At 48.0% G+C, this 15,881-nt stretch overlaps 2 protein-coding genes across 8 annotated transcripts in view; one reads left to right on the top strand and one right to left on the bottom strand.

The window, feature by feature from the left end:
* The window catches only part of GATB (glutamyl-tRNA amidotransferase subunit B), a 685,553-nt gene that overhangs the window by 552,880 nt on the left and 116,792 nt on the right, over positions 1–15,881 (bottom strand). The window lies entirely within an intron of this gene.
* The window catches only part of FHIP1A (FHF complex subunit HOOK interacting protein 1A), a 299,876-nt gene that overhangs the window by 273,692 nt on the left and 10,303 nt on the right, over positions 1–15,881 (top strand). For all 7 annotated transcript variants that reach the window (XM_021101513.2, XM_084972705.1, XM_021101517.2 and 4 more), the window contains 2 exons: positions 5,462–5,652; positions 9,033–10,178. In XM_021101513.2, coding sequence (XP_020957172.1) covers positions 5,462–5,652; positions 9,033–10,178 — 1,337 coding nt within the window. The remainder of the gene's footprint in view (positions 1–5,461; positions 5,653–9,032; positions 10,179–15,881) is intronic.

Here is a 15,881-nt window from a genome sequence, read left to right as displayed (position 1 = left end):
TTAGAGAAGTTCATTGAAAGAAGGTACCCCAAAGGTGAGGCTGTTTGAGCGAGCAGAAAACCAAGGAGAAGTTGCCCACCTCCAGGGATGTCCCATACGATGGGCCAAAGGCAGGTGAAGTGACAGCTCACCTCCACGTTCTGGGCACTTCTCAGTTGAGGCAAAATTCAGTTGCTCAATACCCCGAATGCCATTTTTGAATATTCTGCTTTGGGTGTTTTCTTCAGAAGCGCCTTTCCTTTGTCAGGTTCTTGAACTTCACTGCCTGTCGTGTTCAGGTGAGGCTGCTTTGCTCCGGGAGAAGCTGCATGCACACCTCAGGACTGTTTCCATCTTGCCTGGGCGTTAGGTGTCTGGAAGAGAGAGAGAAAAAAAGCCAGCCTAGGGTAAAGGGAATAGGAGAAAGATGGCTAGGATGTCACTGGAAAAACAAGCAAGCTTTCTGAAATTCACTGACGTTGCTTTTTAGATGATTTTTGCCTCCAGGTACATTACTGAGTTTATCATCATCTCGTAGGAAGCACCCTGCTTACTTCCTCAATACTTCTCAGCTTTGTTTTGTTTGTTTTTGTTGTCAGCGTAGCACTAGGCAGTGTGTGTGCTTTGTTATTGATTGCTTGTCACTGAACTGCTTCAGAAGTGATGGTGATTTATTTCAATGGGTGATATCCAAGAGAATAGAAAATGGACTCCGGATTGCGGAAAGTTGGGGAAATAATGAGAAAAGGGGGTACAACGTGGGGAATATTTTTCCCCCTGCTCTCCTGGGATGGCGTCAAGTAATTTGAGCCTCAAATGCCATTTTTCAGTCTCTGATTGATTTTACTACTTGCTGAATTTAAATATTCTGACTCCTGGCAAATGAAATTGAAATGAAAAGATAGTTTGATAACTGACATCTACACTAAATTCCTAAGTGATTTTTCTGCTATTGAGGAGCTACTTCAGTTTTTTTTTTTTTTTCTTTTTTGGTCTTTTTTGTCTTTGAAGGGGCGCATTCGTGGCATATAGAAGTTCCCAGGCTAAGAGTTGAATAGGAGCTATAGCTGTGACCTACACCACAGCTCACGGCAACGCCAGATCCTTAACCTACTGATTGAGGCCAGGGATCAAACCCACGTCTTCATGGATGCTAGTCGGGTTTGCTAACCACTGAACCATGATGGAAACTCCCTACTTCAGTTTTTTTTTTCAGGGACATGTGGAAGTTCCTGGAACAGGAATTGAACCCGCACCACAGCAGAGACCTGAGCCCCTGAAGTGACAATGCTGGATCCTCAACTCACTGTACCACAAACTCCAACAGTCACTTCATTTTTGATGTTTGACATTTGGGGAGCTTCTGACTTGATTCAGCCTCTCATCTTTCCCTGTAAGGTTGGAGAGTCTGAGGGTCAGTGTGTGGTTTACTCACTCTTTCCCTGGGGGACGGTCCTTCATTATAAAGGCACAGTAATAGAGGCGCTGCTTTGAATACAGAGGTGTTATTTATTTGAACTGGCTCTCCAGTTTCCAATTTTCTAGAACCCCCTCCTGCAACCTATGGGGGAATCTCCCTTTATTTGATTTACCCAGAAGCAAATTCTTCATTTCTACTGAAAGCGTGTATTTGCAAAGTTGCAAATTCCCCAGACCTCTTTATTCTGATGTAATTTCAAGCAACCCACTGGTGATATTAGATAAACAGCTTTATTAGGTTTGATCCAGTGTTCCATTTTTTTTTAGTGCTTCAGACAGTAGAAATCTATGTTATCAACTTAAATCTTGAAATATATTTGGTTTGAGCTAGAAGTAGTCCTTGAGTTCCAGCAGTATATAAAAGCATTGAAGCCATTTATTTTTTAAATAATTAATGATGAAAATAAGGATACAATAAATCCTGTGTAATCTGAATCTCCCCGGGGCCTCACTAGCCTGTGAGAGCAGAAGACTTCACATCGACAACCTTGGGGAAGGTTCTGGCTCTGGCCCCCTGTGAGGTGATGGCCCTCACTTCTGGGGGGTGCCAAGGCAGGGGTTCCACATGTGTTCATGGACAAGTCTGTGTCCTGGCACTGTTGCCATGGCAGCGTCTGCCGAGGTCCCTCACCTGCTGAGCCCCTTGGTTGGAGCTGCCTGACCTCTGTCCCCACTGTTCCCGGTGAGGGTCGGGGGGACTGGATGTCAGATAGCACTGCCTCCATGTGTGTCCTTGGGGGCCTGAGCTGTGCTGGGTTCGGACGGGGGGCAGAAGGCCTCTCTCCTCTGCATAATTCTTGATCAACAAAGCATCTCTGCTCAGAGGTTCTCATGCCAAGAGCTCCTTCATCCAACAGTTACCTGGTTCTTCTCCCATAGGGCTCAGGTATGAGTCCCCAAAGCTGGGCCAAGAATTAGAACAGACCCGGCCCCTTTCTCAGACCACCCCCCCCCCCAATTTCTCCTCTTTGTTCTTATAACCTTTGACTTCCACGCACCCAAGCTTACGCAGATAGATGCCGCCACTTCAGACACGTGGGGTGTCTGGATCTCAGTGATGAAAGTTTAAGCTCAGGTGTGTGTGTGTGTTGTATGCCTGTGAGTACGGGGAGTGGAGACAAGGAGTCGCTTCCCTGGTACCTGGCTAAGGTTAGGATTGATTGAGGCTCAGTTTGATCTTTTACTTTTGTTCATGAGAACAGAAAATGAAGTGGAAGTTTGTCATTTTATACCTTGGAAGTTATTAAGACCTTAATTGTAAAATGTTCTGAAGAGAATGAAATCTCTTTTCCTCCTTGACCCAGGCACTTGCAGTGGGACAGTCATTAACGCAAATATAAATGTTCTTCTTTTTTTTAAAGGCCGCATCCTCAGCATATGGCAGGTCCCAGCCCAAGGACTGAACTGAAGCTGCAGCTGTGGCGTAGGTTGCAGCTGTGGCAACGCCGGATCCTTTAATCTCCTGCACCTGGCCGAGGATGAAACAGGGGGCTCCCCAGTGACCGAGCTGTTGCAGTCAGATTCTTTTTTTTCCTTTCTAAGCCTGCGCCTTCAGCATATGGAAATTCTCAGGGTTAGAGGTAGAATTGGCGCTGAAGCTGTGGTCTACACCACAGCCATGGCAACACTGGATCCTTAACCCACTGAGTGAGGCCAGGAATCGAACCCGCATCCTCACAAACACTATGTCTGATTCTTAACCCACTCCAGTTCTCCTCCTTTGACTCCACAGGAGCTGTGGGGGCTTGTTCACCGGACCCAAGGCACCCTCTGGACGTTGTGCTTTTATCTTTTTCACTGAACCCTTGATCATAGCTTGTGTTCCTCGGTTCTGCCTCTCTGTTGAAAGCTAGCTGCGGAAACAAAACCACTGCGGTTTATTGAAGATTGTGGATGTTCACACAAGGGCTCAGGGTCTCTGGAATCGGCTGCTGCACAAACATGGGCCGCCCGGCTCTGGCTGTGAGACCTCCATCCTGTCAGTTCCATTTGGTTGAAATAAACAGTATGGTCCTTCTCCCTATTAAGAAAGTAAGCCACTTAAGAGTTCCCTTGTGCCTCATTGGGTTAAGGATCTGTCATTGTCACTCCTGCAGTTTGGGTCACTGCTGTGACTCGGGTTTGATTCCTGGCCTAGAAATGTGCACATGCTGTGAGTGTGACCAAAAAAAAAAAAAAAAAAAAAAAAAAGATAAGCCATTTAAACACACTTTATTCTGTGCATGAAGCCCGCTGATGTGTTCCAAGTGTGTCAGAAGCAGTTGCCCAGATTTTCTTCTTTCCAGGTTCAAAATGATACCGAGATGCTTTGATCACCCACCAAAGGTGTTTTGTGTGGAATGGGGCCCAGTGCCCCCTGGGAAGCCCCTAGCCACTGTGAAATTGTGATTTATAACAAGAAAGAAATATTTGGTGTTTGCACTGTTTCTTTTTAGTCCCACCCCCCGGGTATCTGGGGAGGGGCAGAGGGCTAGGGGTTGAATTCATGGCCAGTGAAGAACAGACTTGTGGTTGCCAAGAGGGAGGGGGAGAGAGTGGGAGGGACTGGGAGTTTGGGGTTAATAGATGCAAAGTATTGCATTTGGAGTGGATAGGCAGTGAGATCCCGCACAGGGAACTATATCTGGTCACTTGTGATGAAACATGATGGAGAATAATATGAGAAAAAGAATGTAGATATATGTATGACTGGCTCACTTTGCTGTACAGTAGAAATTGACAGAACACTGTAAATCAACTATGATGGAAAAAATAAAAATCTTAAATAAAAAGAAAATGGCCAGTGGCCAATGATTCAATCAACCATGACCGTATAAGGAAACCTCCATCAAAACCCCACAACTGGGTTTTGAGAGCCTCTGGTTTGGGGGGCACCGTGGAGGTGCTTGGAGAATGGACACCTTGTGGGGGGCTCCTCAGCGCTCCCCCACACCTTGCCCCGTGCCCCTCTCCATCTGGCTGTTCCTGAGTTCTGTCTTTTCACGATAAACCAGTGAGGGAGTAAAAGTAAAATGTCTCGAGGTTTGTGAGCCGCTCTAGCAGATTAATCCAACCCAAGGACGAGGGTCCTTGGAACCTCTGACTTCTAGCCGGTTGGTCAGAAGCACAGGTGACAACGTGGACTTGGGATCGGCCTCCGAAGTATGTGTATGTTTGCCTGGGGGATGGGAGGGGGACAGTCTCGTGGGACTGAGCTCTTGACCTGTGGGCTGTGCTGCTGCCTGTGGGTAGGCAGGGTCAGAACTGAGTTGAGCGGAAGGACCAGCTGGTGAGTGTCGCCTGCTTGCGGCGTGGACCCCTCCCTTTATCCCCACCCCCTTTGGAACTGATGACAGACACCTGAGCCACAGTATGTTGTCATAACCACTTCCGAGAATCTGAGGGGAGGTTTGCACAGGACAGGCTCTTTGCTTTTTTGTGTGACTGCTGTCATTCGGTACCCATTCTGAACCAGAGTTTCTGGAATTAGGAGACAAAACCATTGAGAGAGCTGCTCTGATAGCACATTGTGTTGAGAAGGCAGACACAGAAGTAACTGGGATTCTGAGGGTAGCGCCTAAGTAGAGGGCCGTGAGCAGAGTGGAGGGAGAGAGTAGCTCTATCTTGGAGTAGGAAGCCTGGAAGCCTTCCTGGAGAAGGTGACACCGCAGCTGTGCTTTGTAGGATCTCACGGTGTGTGACAGGCACGGGGAGAGGAAAGCACACTGCAGGAGAAGGTTTCAGGAGGGGCAAAGGCCCAGAGGCCCAGAGGGATAGCAGATCCATTAAGGGATGGGGGAGTTTGTGGAGGCTAAATTGTGAATGCCCTTAAATCCACTGTCAGAAGAAAGAAGCTTTGGCAAGTTTAAAGCAGAGCAGTGAGCCCTGGGGGCGAGTAAGATGAATGGAGTGGGGAGGCGATGAGCCGTGCGTCCTGATCATGGCCAGTGCGATGGCTTGCTGGGAACAGACCTGCAGATACTGAACACCGCTCCCCCCCACCCCCCCGCCTTTGTCCTCCCAGGTATCTCATCCCCTGCAACCACATGATGCTGAGTCAGAGGTGGGCCGTGAAAGAGAGAGACTGTTACTCTGTTTCTGCGGCCAAGCTGCTCGCCTTGACCCCGGTCTGCTGCTCCAGCGGGATCACCCTGACGCTCGGAAACCAAGAGAGGGATTATATTCTCTGGTCCAAGTGCACGCAGGACAGTCCAGGTAAGATTGTTCCCCACCTGGGTCCTTGGACTCCTTAATCAATAGAAATTGATGAGGCCCGGACAAGGAATTCAGGCAGTTATTGGTGCTGCAGCCCAAGAGAGCGAGGGCAAGAAACAGGTTGCCTTGCTGGCTTCCCAGGGAGGGGTGAGCGGGTCCCTTAAATGAGGTGAGGGTGGGGATGGGGCCAGAGGGGTGGCTTAGGGGGTCTGCCCACCCCCTTGGCGATGCCGTGTGCAGGGATCATGCACATAGAATGCAAAATGCCCTGCCTTTGCTCCTGGCACTTGGAAGTGGCCCTTGGGTTATGGCCTTTTTGTCCCTTGTGGTCCATAATTTGCCCCAGCTGCACATGCATGCAGTTACTTTTAGTCCTTGATGTTTCTTTGGAGATATTTGTCCCAGTGCAAGCATGGCAGCAAAGGGTCCCGGGGCCCAGCCTATCTCTGAAGGATGTCTCCAGTGATCATCTTTAAACGAAAGGATGCCAAATGCCATCTTGCCTCAGAATGTGTGTGTCTCTAGGTAGATAGGCAATGAAGCAGTGAGTCCCCTTTCTTTTAAGACCAACCAGATGGGGGTCCTTTTCTGCTTTGTAAAGAGTTATGGACCCTTTGTAATCAGTGCTCACTGAAGCGCCCAGCTCTCACCCAGCTGCCATTCCCAGACCTTTATTTTCACGAGGCCCTCTAGCATGCTTGGAGTCCAAAGACGCACTCGCCTGTCCTTTTAAACAACGTGGGTCTGGGGGTGTGTAGAGGTGGCTGTTGCTGAGATGGAATTAGCCCTTATTTGAATTTCCAAAGTGACCTAATTGTGGATGCTGGCCTGCCAATAATACATCATTCTAAAACCTGAAATTTGTGACATGGCAGTAGTATGTGATTCATTTGATTGTGAGGGGATTTTCATCAATACTGGTTGCTCCAGGAGTCACAGGACCATGTCGTATTTGCCAGCTGTGGTTGGGTTGATCTCATACCAGTCAAATTTAAATGGCCACCTGTGCCCGCCTTGGCCCTCCTCTGGCAGCAGCTGCAGCAAGGGGGCACTTGTGCGTCTTCCTGCTCCAGCTCAGGAAGATACTGCCTGTCCTGTGAACAGTAGGAAACAGCCCTGGCCCGGTGCTGAGTGCAATGTATCCAGTCCACATTCTTTTTCTTTTTCCTTTTTAGGGCCACACCTGCAGCATATGGATGTTCCCAGGCTAGGGATCGAGTCAGATCTGCAGCTGAGGCCTAAGCTACAGCCACAGCAACACCAGATCCAAGCCGCATCTTCCACCTACACCACAGCTCACGGCAACCCTGGATCCTTAACCCACTGAGCAAGGCCAGGGATTGAACCCACATCCTCACAGAGACAATGACGGGTCCTTAGCCTGCTGAGCCACAACAGGAACTGCTCCAGTCTATATTCTGATAGCCCCTGCCCCCAAAGCAATGCCAAACAATGGCATTCTGTCCACCCAGCTGTAGCCCTCTTAGATTAAATGTATTTTGTCTAAGAACAAGAAAGAAAATATTGGCAAAGAAATATTGCCATATTGACTAAGAAAATATTGGCATGTTTCCAAAAATGTAATTTTTCGAAATTAAGGTTGTCTACTAACTCTTAGTTTTTAAATAAAGATAGTGTGTATTATGGAAGTGAATACTTTATGTGGTAGTCTAAAGTTGTACTTGGAGTGTGTTTCCCTGTTAGGTGAACTAGTTTGGATAGCTTATATTTTCCTACCCTCTTGTCATTTTAAAAAACATAGTTAAAAATTGAGGTCTTTTTGGTTGACTAAAAATTTGGCTTAAGAATGATTTTGGGGAGATCCCTGTGGCCTAGCAAGTTAAGGATCCTGTGTTGTCACTGCTGTGGCGTGAGTTTGATCCCTGGCCCAGGAACTTCTGCATGCCTTGGGTGTGGCCAAAAAAAAAAAGATTCAGTGGCTGACTCTGCTGCTGGTAGAGCCTCCAATTCCAAAATCCATCTCTTTCCACTCTCCTCCTCTGGGGTTGCCTTGTGGTGGCTAAGTGCCCTGATGGGTGGTTCCCTAGGTAGGTGGGTAGGTGGGTAGCTAGATAATGGAATTATGGTGCGGTAGTTGAGAGCTTGGATTCTGGATCTCCGGTCTGCTACCACCTTGAGCCATTTCTTGATCTTCCTAAGTTTTTTTCCTCATCTGTAAAACAGTGCTTTCGCCAGAGTGCTGTTCCAAGGATAAGTGACGTAGGACCTATAACGCTGTGAGAAAACGCCTTGGTATGTAGTGAGCGCCAAATAAATATTACCGATAGTCAGAGTGGGTAAGAGAAATTTTTAACAGTAGGGCTGTGAAAAATAGATTATGTCTACCCTGAGGACCTGAAACTCTGTATTCTTAAAGGCTGAATCTAGCTCAGTCTGGTAAAGAATTTAGATAATGAAAGTCTTGGAAGGTATGATATCAAATGAAAATAAGGGGAGAGGTTGATGTGAGGCAGCTTTTGCTTGACATGTGGCTCTGCCACTGACTCCCTAAGTGATCTTTGTCTCTGAACATTGATTTCTTCATCTGTAAATGGAGGGAACCGTATCCCCATATAGGGCTGTTGTGAGGATAAAATTCAGTAGCACTGATAAAGCACCTGCCATGTAGGAGATGTTTAGGAAATGGTAGCATCTGTGCTTTTCCTTGTTCGAGTTTTTTTTTTTCCCCCCAAGGGAAAAATGTAAACTTAAACGCAGATATTTTCACAGCTATTTCAGTTACACAGTTGAGATCTTTTAACATCAAAGGTGGTCAGAATATCATTCTTAGGTTAAAAGGGCTATTTTGGTAGTGAATGTGACTTTGTCATAAGACAGTATTTGGTACATATAATTCCCGGGAAGGCAGAATGAATTAATAGGCTTATCGAAAAACCCAGGGTTTTCAAGAGAAAATCTGTTTCCCAAATTCATGGATTACATAGGCTTTCCACTTTAGCGTCAAAATAAAAAATCTTTCTAATTATTACCTACTCTGTGGCAGGCACCATATTCAATATATTAGGAACGTAATCCTCTCAGCAACTTGAGAGGTTGCCATTATTAGCTCTTGTTTCTCTAAAGACCGATAGTAAGTAACAGACTGGGGTCTGTGCTAGCCAGGATCTGACCTGCCAGATGGGTTTAGCATGTTCCAGGAGGCTAGAGTTTCTGTTCTTATTTTTCCTTCTTAAACATCACACTGTTATTATTTGGAAATCCTTTAGTTGGGAATTAGCAGAACCCAAGTAGCTGGTGGCCCAAAGCCTTGGCAGTGTGATGAGTCGCATGTGCATCCGCCCCCCCCCCCCCGCCCCCCGCCCCTCACCTCACCTTGAGCATCAGAGGGGTCGGTTCAGATCTGTGTGTCTCCCCTGCAGGGCCCATGGAGCAGCGGCTCCCTGAAACGCTCTCGCCATCCGCCTGCATCGTGGAGGCCGGCAGAGCCCTGGACATCAGCTACCTGCAGTACCTCTGGGAGGCCCACACCAACATCCTGCGCTGCATGAGGGACTGCCGCGTGTGGTCTGCCCGCTACGACGGAGACTCCCCCGATCCCGAGGCGCTTGGCCCTGGACCGCCGGTTCCGCTGGAGGAGAGGGCGCCCCGCTCCACCTCCCCTGCGCTCAGCCAGCGGCCCGTCCTCAGGACGCCCGGGCCCCCCCTGGCTCTGGGCAAGGACAGGAGCCACGTGGAGCTGGAGTGGGACGATAGCTATGACACCGGCATCTCCTCGGGGGCAGACGGGGGCTCCCCTGGGCCATCCGAGGATGCAGAGAACTCGGGCCCCCCGGCCCCAGTGGAGCCCCCCAAGCACATCCAGGAGATGAAGAAGAATGCCATCCTGCTTTTCAAAGGGGCCTACATCGAAGAGGCCGATTTCCAGGACGATGTGATGGTGTACAGGTTGTGCTCTGAGAAGGACGCAGAGGAGGCCAGGAGCTCCCAGGAGGGCGGCGCGAGGCCCCCAACCCAGGCCCAGACCGAGGTGCAGAGCCCCACCGCGCACAACGGCCCCCTGCCCGGCGCTCAGCCAGAGACAGATTCGGAAGAGGAACGCGGCAGGGATGAATCAGACGCGTTGCAGAGCGTAGCCAAGGAACCCGAGCGAGACCAAGTGCCTGAGGTCGTCCCAGGACCAGATCCCGAGTTAGTGCCCCACTCTCCCCAGGCAGAGCACGATGCACACCTGGCGACCACCAACCCCGAGGGCGAAGATTTCATTGCCCAGTATGACCAGATCATTAAAGAACTGGATTCTGGCACGGAGGGCTCGATGGAGCAGTGCTTCTCCTCTCCTGATCCCCTGCTTCTCACAAAGGAGCCAGAGGGGGAGCAGGACCAGAGGAAAGGAGACGAGGAGGAGGGGCCAAGGGAACCCGAGGAGGAGGAGGAGGACGACGACTTTGACTCTTTCATAGCGGAGACTCCAGCTGCAGAGACCCAGCCGTTCCCATTTGGGGCGAGAGATGAGGCCACCGGTGGCAGTCACCGTCCATTGAGGACTCAGAGCACCCCGTTCACAGGTGATGCTCTTAGATCGCTTTTGGTTATTGCACCAGCAAAGCCGGGTAGATGCAGGTAAAGGATTGTCAGTTTATCTACCACAAGGGCAGAAGTATTTTTCTAAGGAGCAGGGTGGGTGGTTTCATTTTTGTTTTATTTTGTCATTCTTGTAATCATTGCCTTATTTTCTTTCCACAGCAAATTAGAGGTTAAATTTTGCAGTTGAGTTAACATCTCTTGATATGTCTTTGATAAAAGGACTAAACCACACAAGAAGTCCAGTTTTATTAATACCCTTATTTCTTTTAGTCCAGTTAATTCTCCTTCTTAGCATTTGTCTTTATGTGTATTTTTATTTTTTTATTTTTTATTTTTTTTGATAGGCAAGAAATAGATTTAATAGGTTAGGACGCTTGTGAGAGGTGCAAGCGGGCAGGCAAGGAAGCTCTGCCACAAGGATCAGGTGGGCTACAGTTTGCTTTATGCGTATTTAAAAAAAAAAATTAGTTTCCTGGAGTTCCGATTGTGGCTCAGCAAGTTAAGAACCCAACCAGTATCCATGTGGATGTGGGGTCCATCCCTGGCCTTGCTCAGTGGGTTAAGGGTCTGGTGTTGCCATGAGCTGTAGTGTAGGTCACAGATGCAGCTTGGATCTGGTGTTGCTGTGGCTGTGGTGTAGGCCTGCAGCTGCAGCTGCAATTTGATCCCTAGCCTGGGAACTTCCATAGGTGGGGGGTGTGGCCCTAAAAAGACAAAAAAAAAAAAAAAAATTAGCATCCCCCACTGGAAGTGTACTTCATTAGGCACAGGTGTTGGCTTGTTCTCTGCTCTATCTCTAGTCCTAAACAGTGGACAGAGCACACAGTAGGTTTTCAGAACACCTCTTGAATCAGTGTGGCTGTGTGCACAGCCACACAGAAGAGGCCATTGGGGTTAGTTGTGCCTTTGCCTGGAAGCTCATTTCAATTAATCACAAAATCTCCATCCAAAAATAAGCAGAGTAAACCCACAAAAAATCATCACTCTACTGAGGAAAGGGTGTGTTTAGGTGATACACCTCTAACAGCAGGTAGAGATCATGGAAGAGGCAAATGGATAGGATGGGGTATCAGTTAAGTGGATTGAGGTGAGGAACTATGGTAGAATTATTATCATTAAATTATCAGCCAAGGAAAAGTGTTACCGAATGCAGGTCTGGCTGCTTGCTTGCTGCTCGAAAGCTGGGTCTCAAAAGGAAAGTGTTGGTAGGAAAGGAAAGGTTGCTTTATTCAGAGGGCCAACAACCTGGGGAAAAGTTGGACTCATGTCCAAAGGCCAACTCCCCACTGCTAATCAGAGAAGAGTTTTTAAAGGGGAATTTCAGGGGTGTGCAAGTCGAGGGGAGGGCTACGTGCTCTGATAGCTGTCTTGAAATTAGTCATGCAGTGGTCTGATCAGCGTCATCTTGATTGTTTCAAGTACAGTTAATCTTCTATGACAGGATCAGTTTGTTCCCATTTTCTTGAGGCCAGTTTTTGGAATGCTGCAAGATGGAGCAGCTTATGTCATGGCTACAGTCTGCTCATCTTGCAGTTAACCTCTTCGACCTGGTGGGGGTTTCATTATCTACAAAACAGCTCACAGGTTCTGGCTCAGAATATCATCTGTAGCCCTTGAGGAAGAATTGAAGGTCCTTGACTTTGTTTAATGGCTAAACTATTATTATTTTGTCTTGCTTGACTGTTTTCCTTTGCCTTCGTATTTTCTCATTTCTCTGATTAAATTGATTTCTTTGGCTAAAGTTTTTCTACAGACAAGAGGCAGGTGGAGGACCTGGGGGGACGGGGGAGGGGCAGCATGCGGAGGCCCCCGAAGGCTCTTGCGCTCCTACAAAATCTGAATCCACAAATCATGGCACAAAGGGAACTGGCGAGGAGGAGGAGGAGGAGGAGGAGGAGGAGGAGGAGGAGGAGGAGGAGGATTCCTCTGTCTCGGGGCAGCTGGGTGGGCCCCTGAGTGGTGTTCAGTTAGAGGAGACATCCTGAAGGAGCCAGCATCTCACAGGGACAGACTGGTCTTGCGTCAGGCCTGTAGGGGATCCTGGCTCTGGCACTTCCAGCCATGTGGCCTTGGTGTCTTAATCCTGGGGTGATCAAATGTGATACTAGGGTTGCGTGGGGTGGGCTGGGTCACTACTGTTATTACAGGCAGCTCCTGGCAGCTGAAGCTTGTCCTTCCCCAGCCTGCTTGGTGGGGAGAGACTAAGCCCCTGAGTCCTTGGGTCATCCTGAATCACGACATCAGCCAGGCAGTCTTAACATCCACTCAAGGAGCTCTTCTATGCTCTTCCTGTATTTATTCATCTGTTTCCACTGATGCCTGAAAATTTATTTAAACAGGGAGAAACCTTTTAATTCCACAATTAAAAGGCTTGAGGTTCTAACTTGAGATAACATTTCAGTGTGAATGGGTTTTAATTAAAATTCAATCAGTCAATCATAAGTAAAAAGGATTAGAAAATCTGGCTTTTCCCAGTTGCTAGGGGAGGGGAGGTGGCAGGAGAACGGGGTGACTGAAGGCCTGAAGCAGGGCAGTGAGAGGCGAGGAAGCAGAAGTGACCTAGCTCCGCCCCAAGTTCTGCACCATTAACTCTCGCTCAGCAGGAATCTCAACTTTGTCTGCAGGGTTCTCCAGGACACCAGGACTACCCACTGATAATGAAGATTGTTCTTTAGAATGTCAGCTTTTTTTTTTTTTTTTTTTTGTCTTTTTGCTATTTCTTTGGGCCGCTCTCGCGGCATATGGACGTTCCCAGGCCAGGGGTCTAATCGGAGCTGTAGCCTCTGGCCTATGCCAGAGCCACAGCATTGCCAGATCCGAGCCACGTCTGCGACCTACACCACAGCTCACGGCAACGCCAGATCCTTAACCCACTGAGCGAGGCCAGGGAGCGAACCTGCAACCTCATGGTTCCTAGTTGGATTCATTAACCACTGAGCCACGACAGGAACTCCTTAAATTTTTTTTTAAAATGGCCATACTCACAGCATATGGAAGTTCCTGGGCCAGGGATTGAATCTGCGCTGCAGCTGCAACCTATGCTACAGCTGCAGCAGTGCTGGATCCTTTAACCCACTGTGCTGGGCTGAGGATCAAGCCTGCACCTCTGCAGGATCCTCAGCTGCTGCAGTCAAATTCTTAACCCACTGTGCCACAGCAGGAACTCCAGAATGTTAGCTTTCTTACAAAGGAGCTTCATCCTTTGGGCAGTATATAAACTGAGGAAACAAAATATGGCTTAGGAAAAAAAAATGCTAATACACCACCTGTTAAATAAGATCAATATTTTGAATATGATACACCTGAAAACCAGCAGAACATAGTCTGAGTTTTTTGATACATACAGGTCATTTTAACTACGACCTCACCTTTTTCCTCCTTTGACACTTGTACACATATGTGTACTTTGCAGTGTCCAAAGTTTGGCCTGTGTTCTGCAGCAGCTGGCTTAACTCCCACACAATTTTGATTGCCGCTGAAATGAATAAACTTCTCAGCACAAAGGCTTCCATTTCATTTACCTAATGAAATTTATTTATTTGTTTTGTCTATTTGTCATTTTAGGGCCGCACATTTGGCATATGGATGGAGGTTCCCAGGCCAGGGGTCCAATGGGAGCTATAGCCGCTGGCCTACATCACTGCCACAGCGATGTGGGATCCGAACCACATCTGCCACCTACACCACAGCTCACAGCAGTGCTGGATCCTTAACGCACTGAGTGAGGCCAGGGATCGAACCCAGGTCCTCATGGATACTAGTCGGGTTCCTTAACTGCCTAGCCATGACGGGAACTCCATGAATTTTATTTTTTCATGCATTCAGCAGCCCTAATACTAAGGACACAAAAATGAAGGGATTTGCAGACTTCCGAGGAAACATCAAGAGAGAACAACTGTACTCTCTGGGTGGGAACTATGTTATTTGTCCCAAGTAACCCTGTAGAAGCCCAGCATGGGAGTGGGAAAGGCTTCACAGAGGAGGGACAGTGACCAGAAGCTTCTGGTGAAAGCAGTTGAGAAAGACAGTCCAGGTAGGGGAAACAACAGGTGGAAAAAAGGAGCCAGACAGAGCTCCTAGTTGGGTGTGTGTGTGTGTGTGTGTGTGTGAGATAGGGCATGGGTGGTGGGAGGCAGAGAGGAACCTGCAAAGCCGGTCTGGCCAAGCCAAGAACAGAAGATGCCCTAGTGAGAGATGCCAGCAGATCCGTGTTTAGCCAGGCCAGCCTGGGAGAGTGTGGAGAGAGTGCTGGAGTGGGGAGAGGTTGGTGCCAGGACGAGCAAAGTAAGACACCTCTTGTCAACACGTCAGAATTCAGAACCGCACCAGTGATGATGTTTCTAGAAGCCTTTTCACAGCTGTACTCATGCGGGTGTGCCAAGATGTATACACAAAGATGGTCACTGCAGCGTTGTTTATAACAGAAAATGACTAGAAATAGCCTCAGTGTCTCCCAGAAGGGGACTGGTTTGCTCATGTAACTCCTGAGGCAACTATTTTGTGAATGAATTTCATCTCTGTGTGTGCTGAGGTGAAGTGGCCTCCAGATATATTGTTCAGTGGAAAAGCAAGTGTAGATAGACAATGTTGTCATTTTATCATTTGTTAAAAAAAAAAACAACAAAAACACCACCAGGAGACACACATACACACACCACACATACTCTGGGAGGCAAGACAGTGCACTGGTTAAGAGTACCAGCGCTGGGAATTCCCTCCGTAGCACAGCAGAAACAAGTCTGATTAGAGTTCAAGAGGATGCAGGTTCGATCCCTGGCCTCACTCAGTGGATTAAAGATCCAGCATTGCCGTGAGCTGTGGTGTAGGTCACAGATGCGGCTGGGATCCTGCGTTGTGGTGGCCGTGGTGTAGGCGGGTGGCTGTAGCTGATTGGACCCCTAGCCTGAGAACCTCCATATGCCGTGGGTGTGGCCCTAAAAAGCAAAAAACAAAAACAAAAACAAAAAAACCCAAAAAACCCAGCACTGGGAACAGATGACCTGAGCTAAAACTATGACTCCATTTACTAACTGTGCACTTAGCATTCAGCCTCTTCTTTAAATGGGGATAAATAATAAACATACTTTGTAGGGTGTTGTGAATATTCAAGCAAGCTGAAACATGAAGACTGCTTAGAACACTGCCTGGTACATATTGAGTGATTAATAAATATTTTAAATGTAAATTTCTTTTTTTTTTTTTTTTTTTGGCTCTTTTAGAGCTGTACCTGCAGATTCCAAGGCTAGAGGTTGAATCAGAGCTGTAGCTGCTGGCCTACACCACAGCCACAGCAACAGGGGATCTAAGCCGCATATGAGACCCATACCACACTCACAGCAATGCCGGATCCTTAACCCCCTGAGCGAGGCCAGGGATCGAACCCATGTCCTCATGGATGCTAGTTGGGTTCGTAGACCTCTGAGTCATGATGGAAACTCCTATATTCCAATTATTATCTTATCCTATACGTAAAACATTTCTGGTGGCTACACTCAAATCTGTTAACAGAGGTCAGCCTCCAGTATACTCCTATTATGTTTGAAGAACAAACAACATGAAACCATTTTAATCTTTGCTAAAATAGAAAAACTGTCACTGAAGTCCAGACAAGAAAGGAGGAGACTCTGGCCTCAGGTGGTGCTGCGGGGGAGGCGGAGGTGAAGGTCACCATTCAGGAGCTGGTT

The sequence above is a fragment of the Sus scrofa genome, chromosome 8 (assembly GCF_054392235.1).
Source record: "Sus scrofa isolate SSC_HxYL_T2T_F1_AM1 chromosome 8, Sscrofa_HxYL_maternal_Yorkshire_Landrace_v2.0, whole genome shotgun sequence".
In the NCBI taxonomy this organism is placed as follows: Eukaryota; Metazoa; Chordata; class Mammalia; order Artiodactyla; family Suidae; genus Sus; species Sus scrofa.
Note: the sequence above shows the minus strand (reverse complement) of the source record. Positions and strands in the feature narration are given on the sequence as shown.